Source organism: Amblyomma maculatum, chromosome 1 (genome assembly GCF_055883805.1).
Source record: "Amblyomma maculatum isolate TAMU_Amacu chromosome 1, ASM5588380v1, whole genome shotgun sequence".
Lineage (NCBI taxonomy): Eukaryota > Metazoa > Arthropoda > Arachnida > Ixodida > Ixodidae > Amblyomma > Amblyomma maculatum.
Genome location: NC_139344.1, coordinates 377,517,768 through 377,538,337, shown reverse-complemented (window position 1 = coordinate 377,538,337; position 20,570 = coordinate 377,517,768). Strand labels below are relative to the sequence as shown.

General features: G+C 46.3%; 1 protein-coding gene and 1 pseudogene across 1 annotated transcript in view; both read left to right on the top strand.

Annotated features, from left to right (window-relative positions):
• The window catches only part of LOC146208324 (uncharacterized), a 79,039-nt gene extending 70,194 nt beyond the window's left edge, over positions 1-8,845 (top strand). The window contains exons 2-7 of the mRNA XM_084578364.1: positions 458-1,154; positions 1,782-2,022; positions 6,139-6,195; positions 6,295-6,319; positions 6,428-6,506; positions 8,625-8,845. Coding sequence (XP_084434490.1) covers positions 458-1,154; positions 1,782-2,022; positions 6,139-6,195; positions 6,295-6,319; positions 6,428-6,506; positions 8,625-8,727 — 1,202 coding nt within the window. The 3' untranslated portion in view covers positions 8,728-8,845. The remainder of the gene's footprint in view (positions 1-457; positions 1,155-1,781; positions 2,023-6,138; positions 6,196-6,294; positions 6,320-6,427; positions 6,507-8,624) is intronic.
• LOC146208325 (uncharacterized) lies at positions 7,309-8,432 on the top strand (annotated as a pseudogene).
• Positions 8,846-20,570: the final 11,725 nt, after the last annotated feature.

Below are 20,570 nucleotides of genomic sequence, written 5' to 3'. Positions count from 1 at the left end.
CAAAAAAAAAAAAGCCGAAAAACTGACTTTTGGTTTAGTTTGCGGGGTTTAACGTCCTAAAGCGACTCAGGCTATTAGAAACTCCATAGTGGAGGGCTCCGGAAATTTTGACCGCCTGGGGTTTTTAAACGTGCACTGATATTGCTCCTGACGTTGCAGCTTAGTTTTCACTCTCATCCTAAAGCATCAAGGTTGGTTTGTAGGGTTTAACGTCCCAAATCGACTCAGGCTATGAGAGATGCCGTAGTGGAGGGCTCCGGAAATTTCGACCACCTGGAGTTCTTTAACGTGCACTGACATCGCACAGCACACGTGCGCCTTGCTTTTCGCCTTCATCGAAAAGCGGCCGCCGAGGCCGGGGTTCGATCCCGCATCCTTGAGAACAGTAGTCGAGTGCCGTAACCACTGCGCTTCGGAGGACTGACAGCGCTTCGGTTTTCTTTTTACTCTCTTCTAGGCCTCGGGGACCAAATAATGGGCGCCGGCCGGAGCACGCTCTCCGATAGCTCTCCGGCACAGAGTCCCACTCCTTTGCTGAGCGATCGCCGCCTCGAACCTCCACTGAGCGACGACCAAGGCATACAAGGAGTAAACCTCCTGTCTCCGAGCCCTGTCCGTCCTCCCATCTCGTCACCTCCGCCGCGACCCGCCGGGGATTCCCCGATTCCGTCACCGCCATCCTCGTCCAAGGCATCCCGTGTCCCAGTGGTAAAGACCACCCGTGTCACCTCTACGTCCGGTGAGCGCCGCCACTCCATGCGTGCCGACAGCCCCATGCCCAAACTACAGACCGACCCTAGAAGACTGAGTGACCCATGCGAAGAGCAGAAGGCTCGCAGTCGCGGTGATCAGCATCAGAGCGAGCTGGAGAGCCAGATCAGGGAGATCGAGCAGATGACGGATGGTATTCTGGAGGACATCGAAGCTGAGAACCTGGGAAGCTTCAGCACGGGTCATGACCCGGCGGTGACGGCGGAGACTTTGGAGAAAGGTGTGCGACACGGGGCGGGTGACAACGCGGACGCCGGCAAGTCTGCTATGGTGCCTCTAAGGGGCGCCTTCGAGCATAGCCTCTTCACGAACGCGGCCAAGTTCGTCGGACTTGGCAGGCCGCAGTTGCCGCCGACACGGTCACAGGGCCACGGAAATCGAAGGTACGTGCGCGGCCCGAAATGGGCAAGAAAAACCAGGAAGGGGTTAAGTTGTTCCCTGTTGAGGCGTGAGATGTTTTAACATTCTTAATAAGGAACTGCAGACACACACTGTATTTGGGCAAACGTCTACTTTATATCCCGTATATATGTGGGCAAACGTCAACTTGATATCCAGTTTTTTTTTTCGTTCTTCGCCAGCGTGAAGCAATCTTGGCAAGCTACCTTTAAGAATATGCTCACTTTTCTCTGCTCTTTCTGTGGCATTTATCGTTTTTTGGTGGCGGTGCCTTCTTATGTACGCCAGTATGTTAAATGAAAAATTTCGTCCAGGAAATATGAGGCCCGTAGCTTTCGCGTCCTCTTTACATGATTTATATCAGTCAGCAAGTTCAATATTCGAGAACTCATGCCAAACTACTATTAGAGAACATATGTTGCCAAGAAAATTCCTCACAGTGTTTGCGTCTTCCTCGTATGATGTATAACGATCAGCTAGTTCAGTACTCAAAAAACCAGTTTTAAGCCACTATTTAGAGTTTCGTGCGTAAGTGAGCGTTACGCAAATATATATACATCATTTCAATCGTCTGTTGCGCGAAATATAACTTTTCCAAACCTGCTGCCCAGGGCATCTGTTCCCCGGGAAGCGGTCGGAGGGAGGAGCGGCGGCCACCGTTTCAAGCCGCACAGTCGCAGCACGGGCTCCGAAGGCCGGTCGCAGTCTCAGCCCCTCGGCGGCATGGCCTCCCGACACGGCGCCCAGTCGCGGACCCCGCTTGGCTTGGGAGCAGAGCCGACGCGCAGCCCATTCTTGGGACACATGCCGAGGCATAACGCTGCGGCCCCTGCGAAACCAGCCTCCACTCAGGTAAGGGCCCCCGGCAGTTGAATTCGCAAGAAAAGAGCATGCCGATCGCTTCTGCTCACACAGTAGCGGGAGCGGCCTCTAATACGCACACGCAAGATAAATGAGAACGACAAGGTTGCATATAGCACGTCAGTTTTCTGCGCCTTTCTTCCCTTCCTCCTCCTCCTCCACCTAAACCTCAGTAGGCCCCCACCAAGCGCGTTCATGCTTACGCAGCTGGAATCTGGAAACCAAAGAGGGCACGGTTAATGTTACAGCTTGCGCTGGCGCCACTTTCTGTCGCTGATCGTGTGTCAGCGGCTGAAACTAGGGTAAGCAAAATCTGTCCAATCCGGCTGTCGATATTTATCATTCCACGCATCTTCACAGTGATTTAACGGTGTCAAGCAGAGGACTTGGGTTTTATTTCTTATAGAAGCCGGCGAGGTGTTTCGCAAGTGGTACCTGGCGGTACCGCAGGCGGTTCAGCCAGTGCTGCAACCTTGCAAACAATGGGGACTTCTGAGCTGTGCTTTGTATCTTAGAAAGCAAAGCAACAAACTTTAGGCCTCTACTCACCTGATCAACGAAGTACTAGATTTATGAGTAAGGTACTTTGCCGAATTCTTGCTATCATGTTGTTGGTTACTGGCGCGACTAAACGAGATATGAAAATCCTCGTTTTTCTTTATGTGACGAATTCATAACACGGCATTACTTAATAGCGGAACACGCAGCAACTTGGCATCTTCTTCTTCCTTTTGAACTCAACAGCTTTAAAGGTGCCGCCTTCTAGAAACTTTGGTGTCCATTATCAGCTTTGCCGGCTTCGGCATTGTCGGCATTGTCATCATTATAATCGAAAAGTCCTGCCTTCGCCTCTAGCATGTAGTAGCGGGTAGGTGACAAAACAGGACACCGATTGGCCGATGAGTTGTATAGTGTTACGAGACAACGTGGCATGGACGAGTCGGCAAGACCTCTTTACGATGATGAGATGGTAGTCGAACCCTGAACCCTCGTATCTAGATTAAGATATGATACTCCTAGTCTACGCGGGCATATGAGCGCGTCTTGCATGGGACAGCGCAGACAGAGACAAGCATGTGAAATGGGAAGACCGACAAGCACGGCGCTGACTGACAACTGCAGGTCCGTTTGCTTCTTCTTCCTCAGTCAAAATAACAGTAGTAAATAGGCACAGGTGACGCCGGTCTGGAAAGGTGTACAAAGCACAAAAAGTGAAGAAATCGCGTCATTAACTGCAAGTACACTCGGTAAAATCAGCTGAATTTATAAGACCCCCAAAAGTGACAGCTCTTTTTGTACCAGCACTAACAAAAGTGGGCTCACATATGCATTTTTTGTTTGTTTCAGTATCCTTTCAGCCTCTATTATTTCTCTCAGGTTTTTTTTTTATGTTTATTCCCTCAGGGCATAAAAGAATGCAACGAATGATGAAGGGTGTGGTCAGATAAATGTCCCAGTCTCTCTGCGATCAAAGCTGTTTCAAAGTACAGCGGCTCGAGCACGCAGTTTTTTTTCTTCATTCCCACACTGACGCCATCTGTGTGTATTTATTATCACTCTTCTCCTCATTAAAAAAGAAGAAGAAGCAAAAGAACATTTAGTCGTCAGCGCTATAGGCGTCTTGCGCTGCCCAGTGTGAGCCGCGAAACGGTGCTAAAAAGTGCCCCTTATGTTTTTGCTGGATAGTACAAATCTCCGGAGTCTACATCCGGATGCATGCAGTCGGTATAGACCTGCAGCTTTCAGTTGTACTACGGCACGAATTACAACGAATGTAAAGCGCCGATAATTATTTCAGGGTAGTCAGGATGTGGAAAAAGCAATAGGCACTAGAGCGCGCGCTCTCCCTCGATTCATAAGGATGACCTGAGACCTGTGTACTGCGCAGTCAGCCTCCTTTGGCCGCCACGAGGCGGTGCTACCGTATTCAAAGCTCCAGCGCAAGGTCCCTGCGTTCGTCGGTCCATGTCCATATGTGTGCGCCTGTATGTGCTTGTCTGTGTCTGCGGTATTTCCTACAAGATGTTTCACCAACTACCCCACCAGAACATTTCGGCGTTAATGCAGCTCGGTTAAAACTGGGCTTTAATGTATATGTCCCGTGTTCTAATATAATGTGATAGCTTACAGGTAAATTCTATTGAATAGGAAAGATATTAGAGAGGATACCTAAGGAATTTGTAATTAAGCGAGTAACAAAGCTCAGGAGTGTTAACGAAGATCGTAAGAAGAGCCGTAGAAGGGAGCGATTATCGCGGTCGCCTCATCCCCTCATTGGAGCCTCATTCCCACCCCACCCCTCACACAGCACACAAACACATGTGTGTGTGTGTGTGTGTGTGTGTGTGTGTGTGTGTGTGTGTGTGTGTGTGTGTGTGTGTGTGTGTGTGTGTGTGTGTGTGTGTGTGTGTGTGTGTGTGTGTGTGTGTGTGTGTGTGTGTGTGTGTGTGTGTGTGTGTGTGTGTGTGTGTGCGTGCGTGCGTGCGTGCGTGCGTGCGTGCGTGCGTGCGTGCGTGCGTGCGTGCGTGCGTGCGTGCGTGCGTGCGTGCGTGTGTGTGTGTGTGTGTGTGTGTGTGTGTGTGTGTGTGTGTGTGTGTGTGTGTGTGTGTGTGTGTGTGTGTGTGTGTGTGTGTGTGTGTGTGTGTGTGTGTGTGTGTGTGTGTGTGTGTGTGTGTGTGTGTGTGTGCGCTAATGGAAGGACCCTGCAACATCTACATTTGACGTGTATTTCCCGATCCTATCTCCTCCTCGCATTGTTAGCGCCCGAACGCACATACCATGAAAATGGCTAGTGGCGTCTGGTGGGTGACAAGCGCTGGCTCGCAACTCAGCCTCAGCCTTTATTCCAAGGCCGAGACAAAAACAAATGTGACGAAAACGAAGCTTTCGCGTGAATCACCCCTGGGTTCATCTGCTAAACAAAACGTCACTCAAAAAAACCATCCAAACAAGATACCCAACTAAGTATCTTGGTAATCAATTCGTGATCTGAACCTATTGCTTTTCAATGAAATGAAAGACGGCAACAGTGACAATTCACTTTTGGTTTGGTTGACGAGCGTAACGTCCAAAAACGACTCAAGCTGAGAGACGCCGTAGTGGAGGGTTCCGGAAATTTATAACGCCTGGGGCTCTTTAACGTGCACTGACATCGCACAGCACACGAGCGCCTTGCTTTTCGCCTCCACCAAAAAGCGGTCGCCGTGACAAGGTTTCGATCCCGCATCCTTGGGCACAGTAGTTGAGTGCCCTGACCACTGCACCACCACGGCGGGGCGACATTTCACTTTCATGTGCGTAACAGCAGCCCTCAAGCACACACGGTATAAATGTGGAAGTGCTAAAGCATGAAAACTGTGCATAGAAAACAGAAAAAAAGAAAACAGAGAAATTTGAAGTGGGAGGGTGGGGTAGGATGCGACCGTCCAGGGCTCTTGGATGCCGAGTCAGGCACGATACCGATAGACCACGCAGGCATGTTCGTACGGCTACCTTGAAGAGTGTTGTGTTGTGTTGTGTCGTGTCGCGTCGTGTCGAGTCGGGTTGGGTTGTGTTGTGTCGGGTTGGGTTGGGTTGGGTTGGGTTGGGTTTGATTTGGTTTAGTGGCGCATAAGCAACTGAGGGTATCATGCGGTGACCACAAGGTTGAGTCTGGTGCATTTATGGGATTTAGTTATTAAAACCTATATTTTGCTTACAACATTTGCTTCTCTTGAAGACTTAAAAATACAGGACAAATCAACAAGAGCATTTTCACTTAGAAGCAATGCTTCTTCCTCGAAGGGAGGCTTTAATCTTTGCTGGGTGGTCACTTACGACGCTAGCTAGATAACGTCGTAGCTTTGTAATGTATGGTAATAAGAATATGTGAAATAATAACTAAAAGCAAAAGGTAAGGATTTTTTAATTAAGCGAGCACGATCTGGATGTACGCGAACGAGGAACTTCAAGAGGAGGCGCAGACGTTCGCCATAAACTGTATTGTGCCATATGATGTTAAAGTTATACACCCGTAAAGACCATACACCCTTAAAGATACATATACTCTTAAAGATGGAGCTTAATTGTTTCCCTAATTTTCTCCCTCTTCTCTTCGGTTGCATTTAGAGTGCAGAGGCAAGCTACGACTTCAGCAAGTACCATCAGGCCAATCAACGGGAGCAGGTAGGAAGTTTTAATTTTGCACACAGCCTTGTTACCCTTACTGCGCATGAACCAAGAAATCATGTGTCCTAACGTTTGTAACTCTTGCTTGCACTCAAGAAAGGACATCCAATCTTTGGAGGTGGTGAGTTTATATCTTATCCAGGATTCTGGGAAAGCTGTTGATATTTTGACTACAAAACATCTTTGCATGTTTTGTTCGCTTTGTCTGAAGGTCTATCCATTTCTTCAGGTCACATGTCAAAACCCGTCGATTCCAGCACAAATACGCAGCGGTATCCTGACAGCAGAAACAACGCAAGACCAGAGAGGTGCCTGTTCAGTGTTTATTTTTTCTGATAAATTTCGTCTGGCTAAAATATTTCTTACTGGGCATGTAGACAATTACTTTGTCCTCGAACATTTATTTACCTGCTTATTTCTACCTTCGCTTCTGATGAAAGTGGATTGCAAAGGATTTTCTTTGCGAAACAAACACTCATGCTAGTCTTGATACGCCATCTGGGAACGATGCTATGTCATTACCTCCTGCTTTGTCGCAATACATCCGTCCACAAACAATCAGTTCAGTTCAGTCGTTCAGTCGTGTCCGACTCTTCGTCACGACTGAACGACTGAACTGAACTGATCGTTTGTGAACGGATGTATTGCGACAAAGCAGGAGGTAATGACATAGCATCGTTCCCAGATGGCGTATCAAGACTAGCATGAGTGTTTGTTTCGCAAAGAAAATCCTTTGCAATCCACTTTCATCAGAAGCGAAGGTAGAAATAAGCAGGTAAATAAATGTAAATCAACAAACGATACAGCGCGCCAAGTTCACATTGCTGAAACATTTACTAGCAAATAGAACCACTACTAATTCCTGGTGGCCCTGGACATAAAACATCACGAAGAGTTTTAGAGCGCAGCTCTTTGGCGCCCGTTCCGACGTTTCGCGGCGTCGCTTTCGGCGTTGTACCTCGTAACCAGCCGGCGCGGAGAATAGAAGAAGGGTAGGTTCTGCACTGCACGTGCTCGCGCCTACATGGAGAGCTGACCGAGTGGAGCAGGGAAGCGTCTTCAGGCATCGTATGCTCACGGCATAAAAGTTGATTTTGCCTCGAAACGCTGATGAGCTTTGGTGCGTTCAGCGGAACGCTGGTTGTGTTCGATGAAACGCTCGGTATCCCGAGCGTTTCATCCCGAGCGTTTCATCAAAAGCAACCAGGAGTAATCGACGCTGAAGCAGGAGCGTCTCCTCTGAGAGGACTCTACCATTCGTGCCGCTGAAGCGGAAGATCAGCATTAAGTGCGACTTTACCCATTTGGGTGACGTCGTAGAAGTGGACAAGCAGGACGAAATTGAGTCGCTTCCAGAATGCGCGGACTTGAACGATTCCATCCAGACGGCCACAGCCATGACGCTGGCTCAGCACACCTTGATATGGGATGAAGACGAGTTTCTCGTCATTGCTCCCGGTGAAGGAAAGAATCTCCTGATCATTCTATACGACGAACATTAGGAGGAGCTCTTGTTCCCGCAGATTTACCTCTGTGAGCCACGCCGAGTGGACACCAGTGCCAAACAAACAGTCTTCACACACGCCATGAAGGAGATGAGCCGCACTACTTGTCGATCTCCACGCTTAATGTACGCTCCCTTGCCCTACATGCAAAGGGCGTACATCACGATCACATTATGCGGCATGCACCTGTACTTTGCCTTGCGGAAACCTGGATGGATCCCGAAGAGCCTCTTGAAATCAGATTACCAGTACGGTTGTGGCGCTCGCAGAGACTACAGCAGTGCGGCTGGAGTGGCTGGAGTGGCTATCTACTTGCGTACGGGTCTCTGCAATACCGATCGAAATGTTTGACACGTCAGACGAAGTTGATGGACTGTTCGTCGGAAAATTGGCCCAAGGTTTACTGGTAGTGGCTGCCTACTTCTCCCCTACTGCGCTCAACAAAGACGTCATGCCCTTCCTGCGACTCGCATTAACCGCCCATCCATCCACACCAATTTTAGTGGTAGGTGGCTTTAACGTAGATATGCCGAAAAACAGGAATTCCTTACCACTTGTGCGAGAGAACGTCCCGTTCCTCTCACTCGTAATGCCTTCCACGGCTGTGACAACCTCGCGAAATACTTGCATAGACCTCATCTTTGAGAACAAGGCATACAGTAAGTCGAGCATATATCTATCTATTTCTCCGACCTCAAAGCTTCCTTCATAACAATCAAGAACTGCTAGTGGAGTGTTTCTTGAATAAGGAGTACGTACATGTGAAAAATAAAAAGCTGCCTGTAATTCTACATACATGCCTTGCTCGAATTCTTTTTCTCAATATATCGAAAAGCTGGAAAAGCTGATGAACTGCGCTCAAATTTATCATTAGGAAGTAACGTAATTGTCAGCATTTTTTTGCGTTCCTTACTTTTGCAGGGGGAACCAATCTCCGCCGGCGCACGTGGGAAGTCCTGTGGAATACGACGTCTCAGAAAAGCTCATCCTGGAAGACATTGAAAAGGAATACTTCATCACGTAGCATTGTCAATTACCTCATAGTAATTCGTATTGTCGAGAGGTTGCGCTACTGCACCCTCTGTTTGCCTTTGTCCACTACAGCTCCACCTCTCTCTTTCACAGAATCTCTTGAAATACAACCACGGTATTCTCTTAAATCCTTTTGCCTCATAATGTGTCGCTTCCCCAGTCGAAGGACGCACCTGACCGATCTTTGAGCGCATATTTTTGACAATGTGTATATGTACTGCATTCTTGTTGCGGCATTCCTTCGTGTGTTCTCGTTTTTTTATCTGTGTTTCTCTCACATGGGCTTCCTATTGTGTTCGTTAGTTGCTCCGTACGTTTCAGTTTCGCTAACGTTGGTACTTTTTTTTTTAATTCGAAACTTTTGTCACAAGGCATAAGTTGAGAAAGGGGGAATAGGATGCAGGAGATTAACATGTTGACTTATTGCATACTTATTCATTGTTTCGGTCGCGGTACCGATTGATTGATTGATTGATTGATTGATTGATTGATTGATTGATTGATTGATTGATTGATTGATTGATTGATTGATTGATTGATTGATTGATTGATTGATTGATTGATTGATTGATTGATTGATTTTGAATAGCAGAACGCTGACAGGCAGCTTCTTTTCCTCTTAGTGAGCTCATCGCTTCTCTGCGGAACCTCAGGGGATTAAGTTAAGGACTGCTGTCGCATTGGGGACTCTGAGAGGTCATGGGCTAAGCTTTACGATATGGTAAAGCTGCTTTCTCAGATCTAAGAGGACGGCTATCTGCGGCACAGTAGTAGGAAAAACTTTTCCGTTTTGTTAAGTCGCGCAGCTGGACGCAGAAATTGTCAGCAGGCTCAACGTAAGGATCAATCCACTTATGATTGTCACTCTACCTACCATCGATTATTTTCATAATTGAACACGTCATCCGGTAATTGACTGGATCAGAGAAGATGACGTCATGATTAAAGAGTAAGTATTGCGCCTACGAAGTGATGTCGCTGTTGTTTATTTTTCCCAGCATATTAAATATAAAGCTCGGACATTTTTGGCATTATTGGACTAAGCCTGTTGTTTGGTCTCTAGGTTTTAATGTGTGATACGTATAGAAAACAGAAGAATGTCTGTCCATGGCAGTGCGGCAAATTATTCGCCTGTACAAAAAAACAAACAAAAAATCTCCATTCCTACCAGGTAAGATGCAGGGCTTTCCTCGCCACGTTTATTCTTAATCCTTAACTACCAACCTCTGAATGCAGTGATTGTCCCCTGTTTTCAAGGGCTTAGCTGCGCCGGTCTCTTTATACGTCCCATTAGATCTAAACTGCTCCTCAAAGCTATTATTTTTATCCTTTGTTATGCTTGCTTCGTTCACAGAACCGAGAGATGAAGACAAGGGGCAATCCCACAGAGGCGGCGGAAATTCCTCTTTGCAGTGAGGCTTGAAATTCCTCTTATTCTCCCTCGCCAGTTTTTTCTGCTCCGCTCTGCCCACCGCGTCTTCGCAGCCGGCGGGTCGTGCAAGTGAAGCGGCCGCAGCAGTTCGACGCAACTGGCTAAACACAAGGGCGGGCAACTCATTGCAGCACGGCTTGCAAGCCACTCTGTGCGAAGCAAGCAACTCGGGAGTTTCCAAAAACGGCTCGCGCGCGCCACGCTCCTTCTTGTTCAGTTCAGTTTCCGGTGATGAGAGTCCACGCGCACTAATCTGCCAAGGGCAGAAATGCTCGGCCTCTGCATGTCATCTATCATCCCAGACTTTCGGAATGCCTTATGTGCAGAGGCCTCCCGTGCGAATGCACGACTCGTGTATTTCAGAGGGAGAGGCACCTCGGACCATTCCGTTCAAGTTATGTTTGGTCGCAAGCGGGTGCGAACCAAGTTAAAATCGAGGTTAATAAATAAGGTGAGGTTAGCAAGTGTTGAATAATACGAAAACGAAGGTAATTATTAAAACCTGGTATTATCATACACTGTGAAATCACATCCGAATTTGCGAACAGAATACCTGCGAACATGTTTGATTGATGACAGAGCACAGAAACAGGGTACAGGAGCCTAAAAAAATGTTATTTTCCGCAACGGTAAAACGTGTCTAGAGTTTGTTAGCTCTGTTTACACTTGTCCTTGTGAGCCTCTCAACGTCTTGCTTTAGTTTCACCAGGAGAATTTATATTTGTTGTTTATGCCGGTGGTCGTTTTCTGCAACCTCAACAATAACTTGTCTATATTGCCATCCTCTCTTGCGTTGCTCTTATCGCCTTGTTTCGTACGTCTTTTATTGAACGCATCTCATACATTTGTCGTTTATGCAAAATCGTGCGCAGCTCCTCCGGTGTGTTTTTAGTTGTTGTTTTGTACATTGTTTGGCAAGGTAGACCTGCCTGCATTTCACAATATTTTTTGCCCCGTTGGGAACCCTGCTCTCTAAAAATATGGATAATATTTATTCTGCAACGAAAGTTATAACTTGTTTACTCTCGCAACAGATCACGAAAGTTTTCGGAAGCCTTTGTACTACGGGTGCACGTGTGTGTGTGTGTGTGTGTGGGGGGGGGGGGGGGGGGCACAGATCACAATGGACCAATTCATCCAAAGAAATTCTCTGTTTTGTGATCTTTACCAAGATTTCGTCCCCTCTTGTAGATCCTTTTAAACAAAACAGTTGGTTTAATTAATCTGAATCCTCCTGCCAGTTGCTCACACTTCCCTTGTCATCGCTTCGATTCTCTCTGGGGCAGTGCTCTCTGCCTCCTCTCCCGTAGCGTTTATTTAAGCGGTGACATCATACCGTGCATCCGCGCGCGCAGTCTTCCCAAGCTGGCTCCCACATGTTGGGGAGTGGGAAGTAATTTACAGCGCCGCGTCGCTAAAATAAACAACGGAGCAAAAAAAGGGGTGCATCTGCTGTAATGCCGGATACGATATCGAGTACCGCACAGACTTTGTTGCACTGAAACGTGTCGTGCCTTTTGCCTAGAGAGCGCCACAGTGGCTTGGGCTGTGCGATTGTTGATGGCAAACATGTGCGTCGGTGGAGCACTGCGGCCCTGTGTCATCACCTCAGGAAGTCACGTATGAGTAACGACCGCATCGGTTGGAAGCACATGGTGACGTTCACTTGCTTCTTTCACCCGCGCGCGCGCAGATGATTCGCGCCCATGCGGAATAGCGCCGAGCACGGCGGAGTCGTTGAACCACGGAGACAAATACTATGTTTGTTTTCCACCGCATCGGTTTGGTGTCATACAGCCAGGTCGATGCGCTCAGCAAAGGACTCGGGACTAGAAGAAAATTTATGAAAAAAAAAAAAAAACACGCAAAGGAAAAGCGCTAGAAGATACGTGTGTCCTGAGTGTTTCTTATTGATGATGATGCTGTTATTGTTTTCGAGCGTTTCTTTCTGCTTTAACGCAGAAACATTGTTCCAGTCGTGAGCCATGACCTACTAGTCAAACTTGATACGTTACTAAATTGAGCTAAATTGAGGTTGCAAGTCTAGTGGAACCTCTTTGTCGCTGCTGAGAAATACTTGAGCGGTTCCTCAGTCGGAGCTGTGTGACTGTCATTTGTGTCGTGTGTTTAGGAGAAACCAGCTATGCGCTGCATATGGCTGAGCACACGGGAACTTAAATAATTACGACTAGGTCAATTTTATATATACAGTATGCAAGGTGAGAAACGCATTAATAGGCATCTTTCATAAGGAATGCACTCTCTAACGTCGACACGTAATAAAAGAGATATCTGGGCGAGTTGGTACGGTGGCATGATGAATAAACAGCGCTACAGACTAGGACGGAGATCAAAAACAAACGGAGGTGAAGTATAGCGTCCGTCCTGTTTGTTCTTGACATCCGTCCTAGTCCGCAGCGCTGTTTATTCATCATGTCAACACGTGCCTGCTCATCGCCAAATAAGCTTTTCAATTTTCACTTACACAAACACAAGCTTTAATATAATAATTGTGCTACTGAATATGTAAATTTGGTCTAGTCTAATGCTTGACGCAGCACCGCCTGGTTAGGGTAAAGCACTATTAACATAGGGAGATTGGGTTCCTTAACAAAGACAAAAACGAAACTAGCGTTTCGGGTCCCATACGGGGCCCTTAATTCTTCACAGTTATAGTGTACTAGGGCCCCGTATGGGACATGAAACGTCATTTCAGTCTTTGACTTGGTCAGTGACCCAACCTTCATATGTTAATAATAAATTGCTTTCCACCAAGTTGCATTCTGAATTATCCGTGTGGCGCATTATAATTCCCTGCTTACTGATCTGACCGGGCAATAGCTGTTTATTAGTCCTGATAATCACTACACAAATAACACGGGAAAGAAAAAGGACAGAGAATTTACAGAAGAGGAACGAGATTAACACAGCACTCCGTTGTTCCGTTTTTTTTTGTTTGTTTGTTTGTTTGTTTGTTTGTTTGTTTGTTTGTTTGTTTGTTTGTTTGTTTGTTTGTTTGTTTGTTTGTTTGTTTGTTTGTTTGTTTGTTTGTTTGTTTGTTTGTAATGGGGGGATGGGGGCGGGGGCTTCCGTCCTTGGTGGATGGCAGAGCGCAGAAACCACGAGGCAAGCAAGCCCTGTCTCGCAACTAATTTTACCTTGGGAACGAACAAACATATTATACAGCTCAGTCACGCGACACAAAAGGGCAGAGAGAATGCATTCGCCACAACACTTCCATGGGTTACATATTTTAGTCAACTATCACATGGTCGACCGCTGTCAAATTCCGCCTCTCTACATCGAGTCAAGATTACGAATTATCGGACACAAGGCTTCTATATGAACAGAAAAAAATAAACAATGCTGTCTCGTTTCTTGATCATTCCTAACCTTGACTTGAGATAGAGAGGGAGAGAGAGAGAGTGTAGGAGGCGTGCTTTGATAGGGTTCACAACGTGATTGTTGACTGAAGTATGTACTACCTCTTCTTTCGCAAGGGATCTTCGCTCTTTCGTTTCACGTCACGAAGATGTGCAAAATATTTGTTCTTTCCCGATAAAAATTTTGGTTGGAGTCAGCGCTCATTTGTATAGTTCCCCTCGTCTGCTTTTCGCTGTACAGTCCGCCACGAACTGTTACCAACTCGCTCATGCTGTGCATTGTTATTCTGTCTGTGACGTTTGTTTGAAACTGGATCAATGGCTAGCCCAGTAGTCTACATAGGTTATTTTATTTGGCGCTATGACTGCAATCCCAATCCATCAGCCCTTATTAGTGCGAGTGCACTCATACGACCGCCTGAACCCAGCAATTAAATTATCTTATGCTTTACTTCTTATTGGTCCGCCAGATCGTGACGTCCAGTCGACATGTCCTAGCTCAGGTAACCCAAACAGTGCAGCATGGCCACGTTCACCTCTAACTTCACCATTTCGGGTAAAAAAGTGCTATTTCACACTGTGATACTTAACCAGCTTGAATTTGCCGAGCTCTAGCGGAAAAAAAAACAGTTCGAGCGAATTCTAACCTAGGAAGGAAACAAGTGCGGAATGGTGTAGCTGCTGCATGCTCTCGCGCAGTGTATTGCACGTAAGTCTCCATCAGTTTCCATATGTGCACAAATGCTTTTGCACATGCTATATACTCTCCGTTACTCGCTAAAACCTCACCATTTTCTAAGCATCAAGAACAGTTGGTTAGAAAGCTTTCAATCGCACAAGTTGACACTGTTTCTTTTCTTTTCTGTGTTCCGTCCTTTGTACGAACTTCTCTGTGTATCACATAGTAGAATGTCGGCATGATGACAATATTGCGGTGCAGGTTTGCTTATTATTAAAGGATTAATTGTGTCCTTTTCAGAACTCATTCGTCGGAAATATTTTTGAAGCCTTATCACACACTATATTTCCCGAATTTAGTTAATATTTTTTGTGCCATTATCAAACTTCGATAATAATTCTAAAATATTGATACACCGATATTTATATCAATTTAAGAGATGTCAGCAGTATAGTCAAGCAGCAAAGAACCTCAAAACACTATCAGCCCGTCAACACGAAGCACATCTGGCACTAATTTGCGCCGCTCTGCAGAATTCGATTCTTTTCAAGTACCTCCAGAAATGGTGCCCGACAAACCTCGTCCCACTTCCTTCCCCATCAACATTTGGAGATTTTCCTGCAGCTGACAGCTTTGCATTTGCCCATTTGTCCGAACACCCGGCGAAGCCCACCAGAACCAAGCAATGGCGTATTGTGCATAGCCTGCGACACGTACCTATTTCCTTTTATAACAAACACCACCTTCCCTCCTCTCATCTCTCTATCTCACTGCCACCCAAATCGTCAACGTGTCCTGAGGGAAAGCGGTTTATCGTGTTCCCCGAGAAACCCTATCTCTCGAGCCAATCGGGGACTAATGACAGCCGCGGGATATCCGGGACGCTGAGAGAGCCGAAACAAAGACAGCATAGTGAAGCAGGCCGCCCGGGCCATATTCTTTCGCCGTCGTTCAAACAATCGTGTGGGTCAACACCGCGCGGGCCGGCGGGCGCAGCGCGCGTGTTTCGGTCGATGGTCGTCGGGCAACAACACAGCCTCAGCATGTCGGCCGGTTAGGGTCGCGAAAGCGGGACTCGGCTTCGACGAATTTCTAAACTCGACAGTTGCGACGGCCGCCTCGAATCGATTCGCATTCGTCGAGAATCAAAGAAGCGCAGTGAAATGAGCACACGCCGAGGAGAAGGAAGGAGAAGCGCCGAGCCGTTTTGAAATAGAGCAACGTGCATGCTTCTATGGTGATGTCCGCTGCTGATGCGACCAACAAGTTGTAACGACATCAACGGCGACTTGTGCTCCCCATTGGGAGGAGCTGGTGCTTACCCGTTGCCTTGGACTGACACGCATGCTTTCTTTGTATATTGACGTGGTGTATTCTTTATACATGCGAGAATCGCGATAAAATGAGAGCACATGAACGGATGGAAGACACGAGGTCTAGGTTAGGGCATATACCGGACGTTTCAATGACCACTTTCAAATATTCGTAAATATAGTGAGTTTGAAATAGGCAAAAAAAAAAAGTATTTGCAGGAACGAAGTCTCAGGTGTTGCGGATACAATTTTCTACAAACCTCTTCTAATTATACAGCTAATTGAATTATCAATTACCGCAGTTCGGTACCTACTCCCAATTTTAGAGTTCGAAGCTGTAAAATAACAGGTTCTTAAACGCAGAAAAAAAAAATCATTTTTTAAAGACTCGAATCGCGAGAAAGCTCGACTTGCTTGTTTTTTTGTTTTTTTTTTTTTTTTTTTTTTTTTTTTTTTTGCTTTCTTAAAGCGAAATTGAAACTTTGCTCATGAAAGAGACGAGCGGAAAGCTGTGCAGATGCTGTATTCGGTGATCACGAATGTAGTGACTAAGACACCAAATTCGAAATACCTACTCTGTTGCGACCAGTCGTGTATTTAATATCACTCCCCATTGCTGCCAAAAATAAGAACATGCCGCTGGTAACGACAGACATTTCCCCTTGCATCGAGCGTGAAGGCAAAATAATGTACATGACATAGCGCAACGCCAGTCACAGTTAAAACTGAGTGACCCCCTTTCGATGCACACTGACCACCCAATTGCGACAATTAAGAATTTACTTCTCAGGACTGCGGCGCAACATAGACGAACACGGAAAGAGAAACATACCACAGGCGCACACTATTCCAACTGTAATACAAAACGGAACCCGAACTTTTGTTGTTGTTGTTGTTGTTGTTGTTGTTGTTGTTGTTGTTGTTGTTGTTGTTGTTGTTGTTGTTGTTGTTGTTGTTGTTGTTGTTGCTGTTGTTGTTGTTGTTGTTGTTGTTGTTGTTGTTGTTGTTGTTGTTGTTGTTGTTGTTGTTGTTGTTGTTGTTGTTGTTGTTGTTGTTGTTGTTGTTGTTGTTGTTGTTGTTGTTGTTGTTGTTGCTGTTGTTGTTGTTCTCCTCTAATGTGATGGCACATACCCACACAGGGGGATCGGTCAAGAATTGGGGTGCAGAGATATTAGATTTTGAGATGTATAACTACATCGGAAAAAAAAACCCGAACTTTCTCTTTTACACCTAGGTACAACTTCTTCCTCTACTCCCAAGTGCAACACACTCGCACATCTCTTCTTTCTCAAGCAGATATTTCTGGTCAGCAATAAATGTTTACAACTATCACATCCAAGCTATTGCGTCCAAGCAACGAATACAAGACCAATGTTCGCCACTCACATCGTCCAAACGACCTCTGTCACTAAGGCACAAACTAAAAAAAACCACCACACATCTGCAGCTGCCACGAATCACGTTGAAGTTCACTCCCAATACATCTAAACGACGAGTCTGGTGAACATAATTCGTGGTAGTTGCAGGTATGTGGTGAATGTTTTAGTTTGTGCCTTAGTGGCGGAAGTTTTTACTGTCATGTTTGGACGATGCGAGTGCCGACTCGGTCTTGTATTCGTTGCTTGGATGCTATCTTGGATATGAGGGTTGCTAACATTTATTGCTGGCCCGACATATCTACTTGGGAAAGAAGATGTGCGCGAGTGTGATGCACTTGGGAGTAGAGGAGGAAGTTGTGCCTGGGTGTGAAGGAGGAAGTTCGGGTTTCGTTTTTTATTACAGTTGGTACTGTGTGCGCCTTTGGTGCGTTTCTCTCTCCGTGTTCGTCTACGTTGAGCCGCAGTTCTGAGTATTATGCACCAACTCGACCCACAAGTTGTTGCCCTAAGAATTTAATTATTGGAGTTACGTGCATTATTGGGATAATTAACAGATCTTTGCAGCCTATTATGTCTGTCGGGGCTGTGGGTTCGTCCCTGCAAATACGTTTTTTCTATCTTGAACTCACTATATTCGGGAATTTTTGAAAGTGTTCGCTGAAACATAATGTGCACGTCTTGCCCTATGCCGAAGCAAAATGTATATTCAGAAGAAGAGCGGCCTGTTACCGACGTGCAGTAGATCGAACAGTTACGAAAAAAAATAGTGAGCAAGATTCGATCGCCCATATTACAAAAAATTTGCTGCTGCTCACGAAGCCCTGTACATGGAAGAGTGGCACTAATAAGTTTGATGCTGAACATCGTCTGTCATTCCAAGACTAGTTAATCTCACAATCTTGTATTTTTGATGTCCCCAGCATTTCTCCTAGCAGCGTTATCATCGCGCGTTTCCTCAACACACGCAGATTTCTTGGTGCGGCTTAACAAAGTCTAACATATTGCACCAACGACAGACACAGAAACACAAGGAAATAAGGGTTTCTGTGTCTTTCGCTGGTTCAGTATGTTAGATTCGCACCAACTACCCATTTGGTCACGATGTTAAAGTGTTGTTTAGTTGCTTGGTTGCGTTAAAACTCTGCGGGGAGGCTTGGGCGTCGCATGTAAGGATATGACGCGACATAGCTAATGCCTCCCGTTACTTATGTAACTTCTTTCGTGTACGTACACATTGCAACTCGTTTAATTGCTAATCCCTTAATTTCTGACTCTCTTGTATCAGGCATACTATTTACCATAGAGCTGTAAGCTACCACATTGCGTGAGAGACCGGCTGACATGGGTATAAAGTCCCCTTTAATCAAGCCGTGCGAATGTCCTTGCGTGGCTTAGGGTTTGCAGATCTGGCTTAGGATCAAATGATCCGGGAGGGTTTGATCTCCGTCACCTTCCTCTCTCAAAGCCCTAGTTGGCAGTTCCTGTCACCGCAGTCAGGTAATGTAACCTCGTGGTGTCACCCAACTCTACGAGCCGTCAGTATCCGGTCATGTCAGCTTCCAGATATACCACCTGCTAGAGACATCCCCGCGATATTTGGTGCCGGCCCCAGATTTTCTTTAGAACGGAGCCTTTAAAGCTTTATCTACAGTGCATACTCACCAAGCTCTACATTCCACCTACCCGGCCGAATAAGCGTAAACAAAGGTACAGCAACACGGTATGTGGAAGAGGGTCTCGCGATAGGTGTGACGGCCTTGGAATAATAAAGTTATTTCAAATTGTAGACCTCAAACTATCGCTTGTTCTTTGGCAAACGGCTCAAGTTGAGGAGGAAGCTGTTTTTTCACATATGCGGTCGGTAAGAAATGAGAGCGCGCAGAGCTTCAGAAACTGCTCTCTGGAACCGTCTCCACACACCTTTGTACAAACTGTCGAGAACGAGACGCGCCACCCAGAGACAATAAAAATATGGGCGCTTGTACAAGACTACCCGGTGCCCGGTAATGGCCGCTACTGCCGCAAGTGGGCTGCGTGCCACTCTCTCATTAACTTCAGCTGTGTAGCCGCTCCGCTTCCTCACTGGCTAAGCCACATGTCGCGCACGTCGCCACCTTCTCTTTCGCGCTTCAATTTCATGGGGAGAGAGATAAAGAAAGAGGAAAAGAGAGACACAAGAATGCTAAATTGGGCGAGTTGGTGCATTCGCATTTTAGGAAAACGTAGCGCAAATAAGACAAGGACAAAAAAGAGAAGGAAACACACACAAGCGCTCGTGTGTGTTTCCTTCTCTTTTTTGTCCTTGTCTTATTTGCGCTACGTTTTCCTAAAATGCGAAAAGAGAGACCCGCTCCTAACAGACATTGGCAAGATCCGCGGTTGCGGCTAAAAATTCAACAATAAAATTACGAGGGACTTTAGCGACTGAAGTAGTGAAAGGCGAAAGGCTGAGTTCCGCATTCTGCTATTCAACTGGCACTAAGTAGTAATCAATTAATTAATTTGACATTATTTAGTAAATAATGAATTAGTCATTAAGAAGACAAACAATAATCATTATATTATGTAAATGAATTGTTTAATTAATCGTCAATCATTATTTAATTAATTAGTAAATAATTGCTGATTGACTGACATATGGCCATATAAGGCACGCATTTGCGCATGCTGTGGTGGTGCTCTGTGATTGGTCGAGACCTCTATGACGTCACTCGCCTCGGCCAAAGCGGGACGCATTTTGTCCACGACAGCATGAGCCATTACAGGCTTTCGCTTTAAAAGGTCAGTCCTCCTGACGTCACATCTGTCGTAAACGGAAGGCAGTTCAGATAACCCATCCAGTGGAAAACCTACGTTAGACGAATCACCGTTGTCCGGTGAGATCATGAAGTGTGCATCCGCCGTGTCTTCGCGGTCTGGCGTCCCCGAGGGTGCTCGTACCGGAAGCGCAGCAGTACGTGTGCCGTCTTCGGGTGAAACGTCGAATAGCGCAGCTACGTGCAGATAGAACCAATCCCACCAATGTGAGCCAAAAAAATAATTAAGGAACTTATAACCCTCGCGCCGAGACGAAGACCCGAACCCCGCTCCTGCCGTCAAGGATAAGTTCGACCATCTTCAGCACAGGATAAGTTAGTCCGCATGAAGCGGGTACTTGGGACAAATAGTGATGTGTGTACATAATTTCTATAATGGACCAACTACGAACGACCAAGGAGAGCCATAATACAGATTTCTGTTATCTGTTCACTTCACACGATGTCTCTAACTTTGGCTGGCATATTCATTTGTACAGAAATGTCATCTTCTTATGTCATGGAATAAAAAATAAGCACAGGGGCACCATAAAATCCTACTGCTATGCGGGGCCTCCTTCTTATCCATTTGTGAAGAACTGCAGAGAAAATATGACTGACTGAAACAGAAGCTGTACATTGCACCTCGTGTAAATGAAAGCCTCATCGTCATCGTCATCAGCCGGACTGTACCCACTGCAGGGCGAAGGCCTCTCTCATACTCCTCCAATTAGCCTACTGCTGTGCTAGCTGCATCCACTTGACCCTTGCAGACTTCTTAACCTCATCCGCCCACCTAACTCTCTGGCGCCCCCTGCTACTTTATTTCCCTTGGAATCCAATTTGTTACCTTC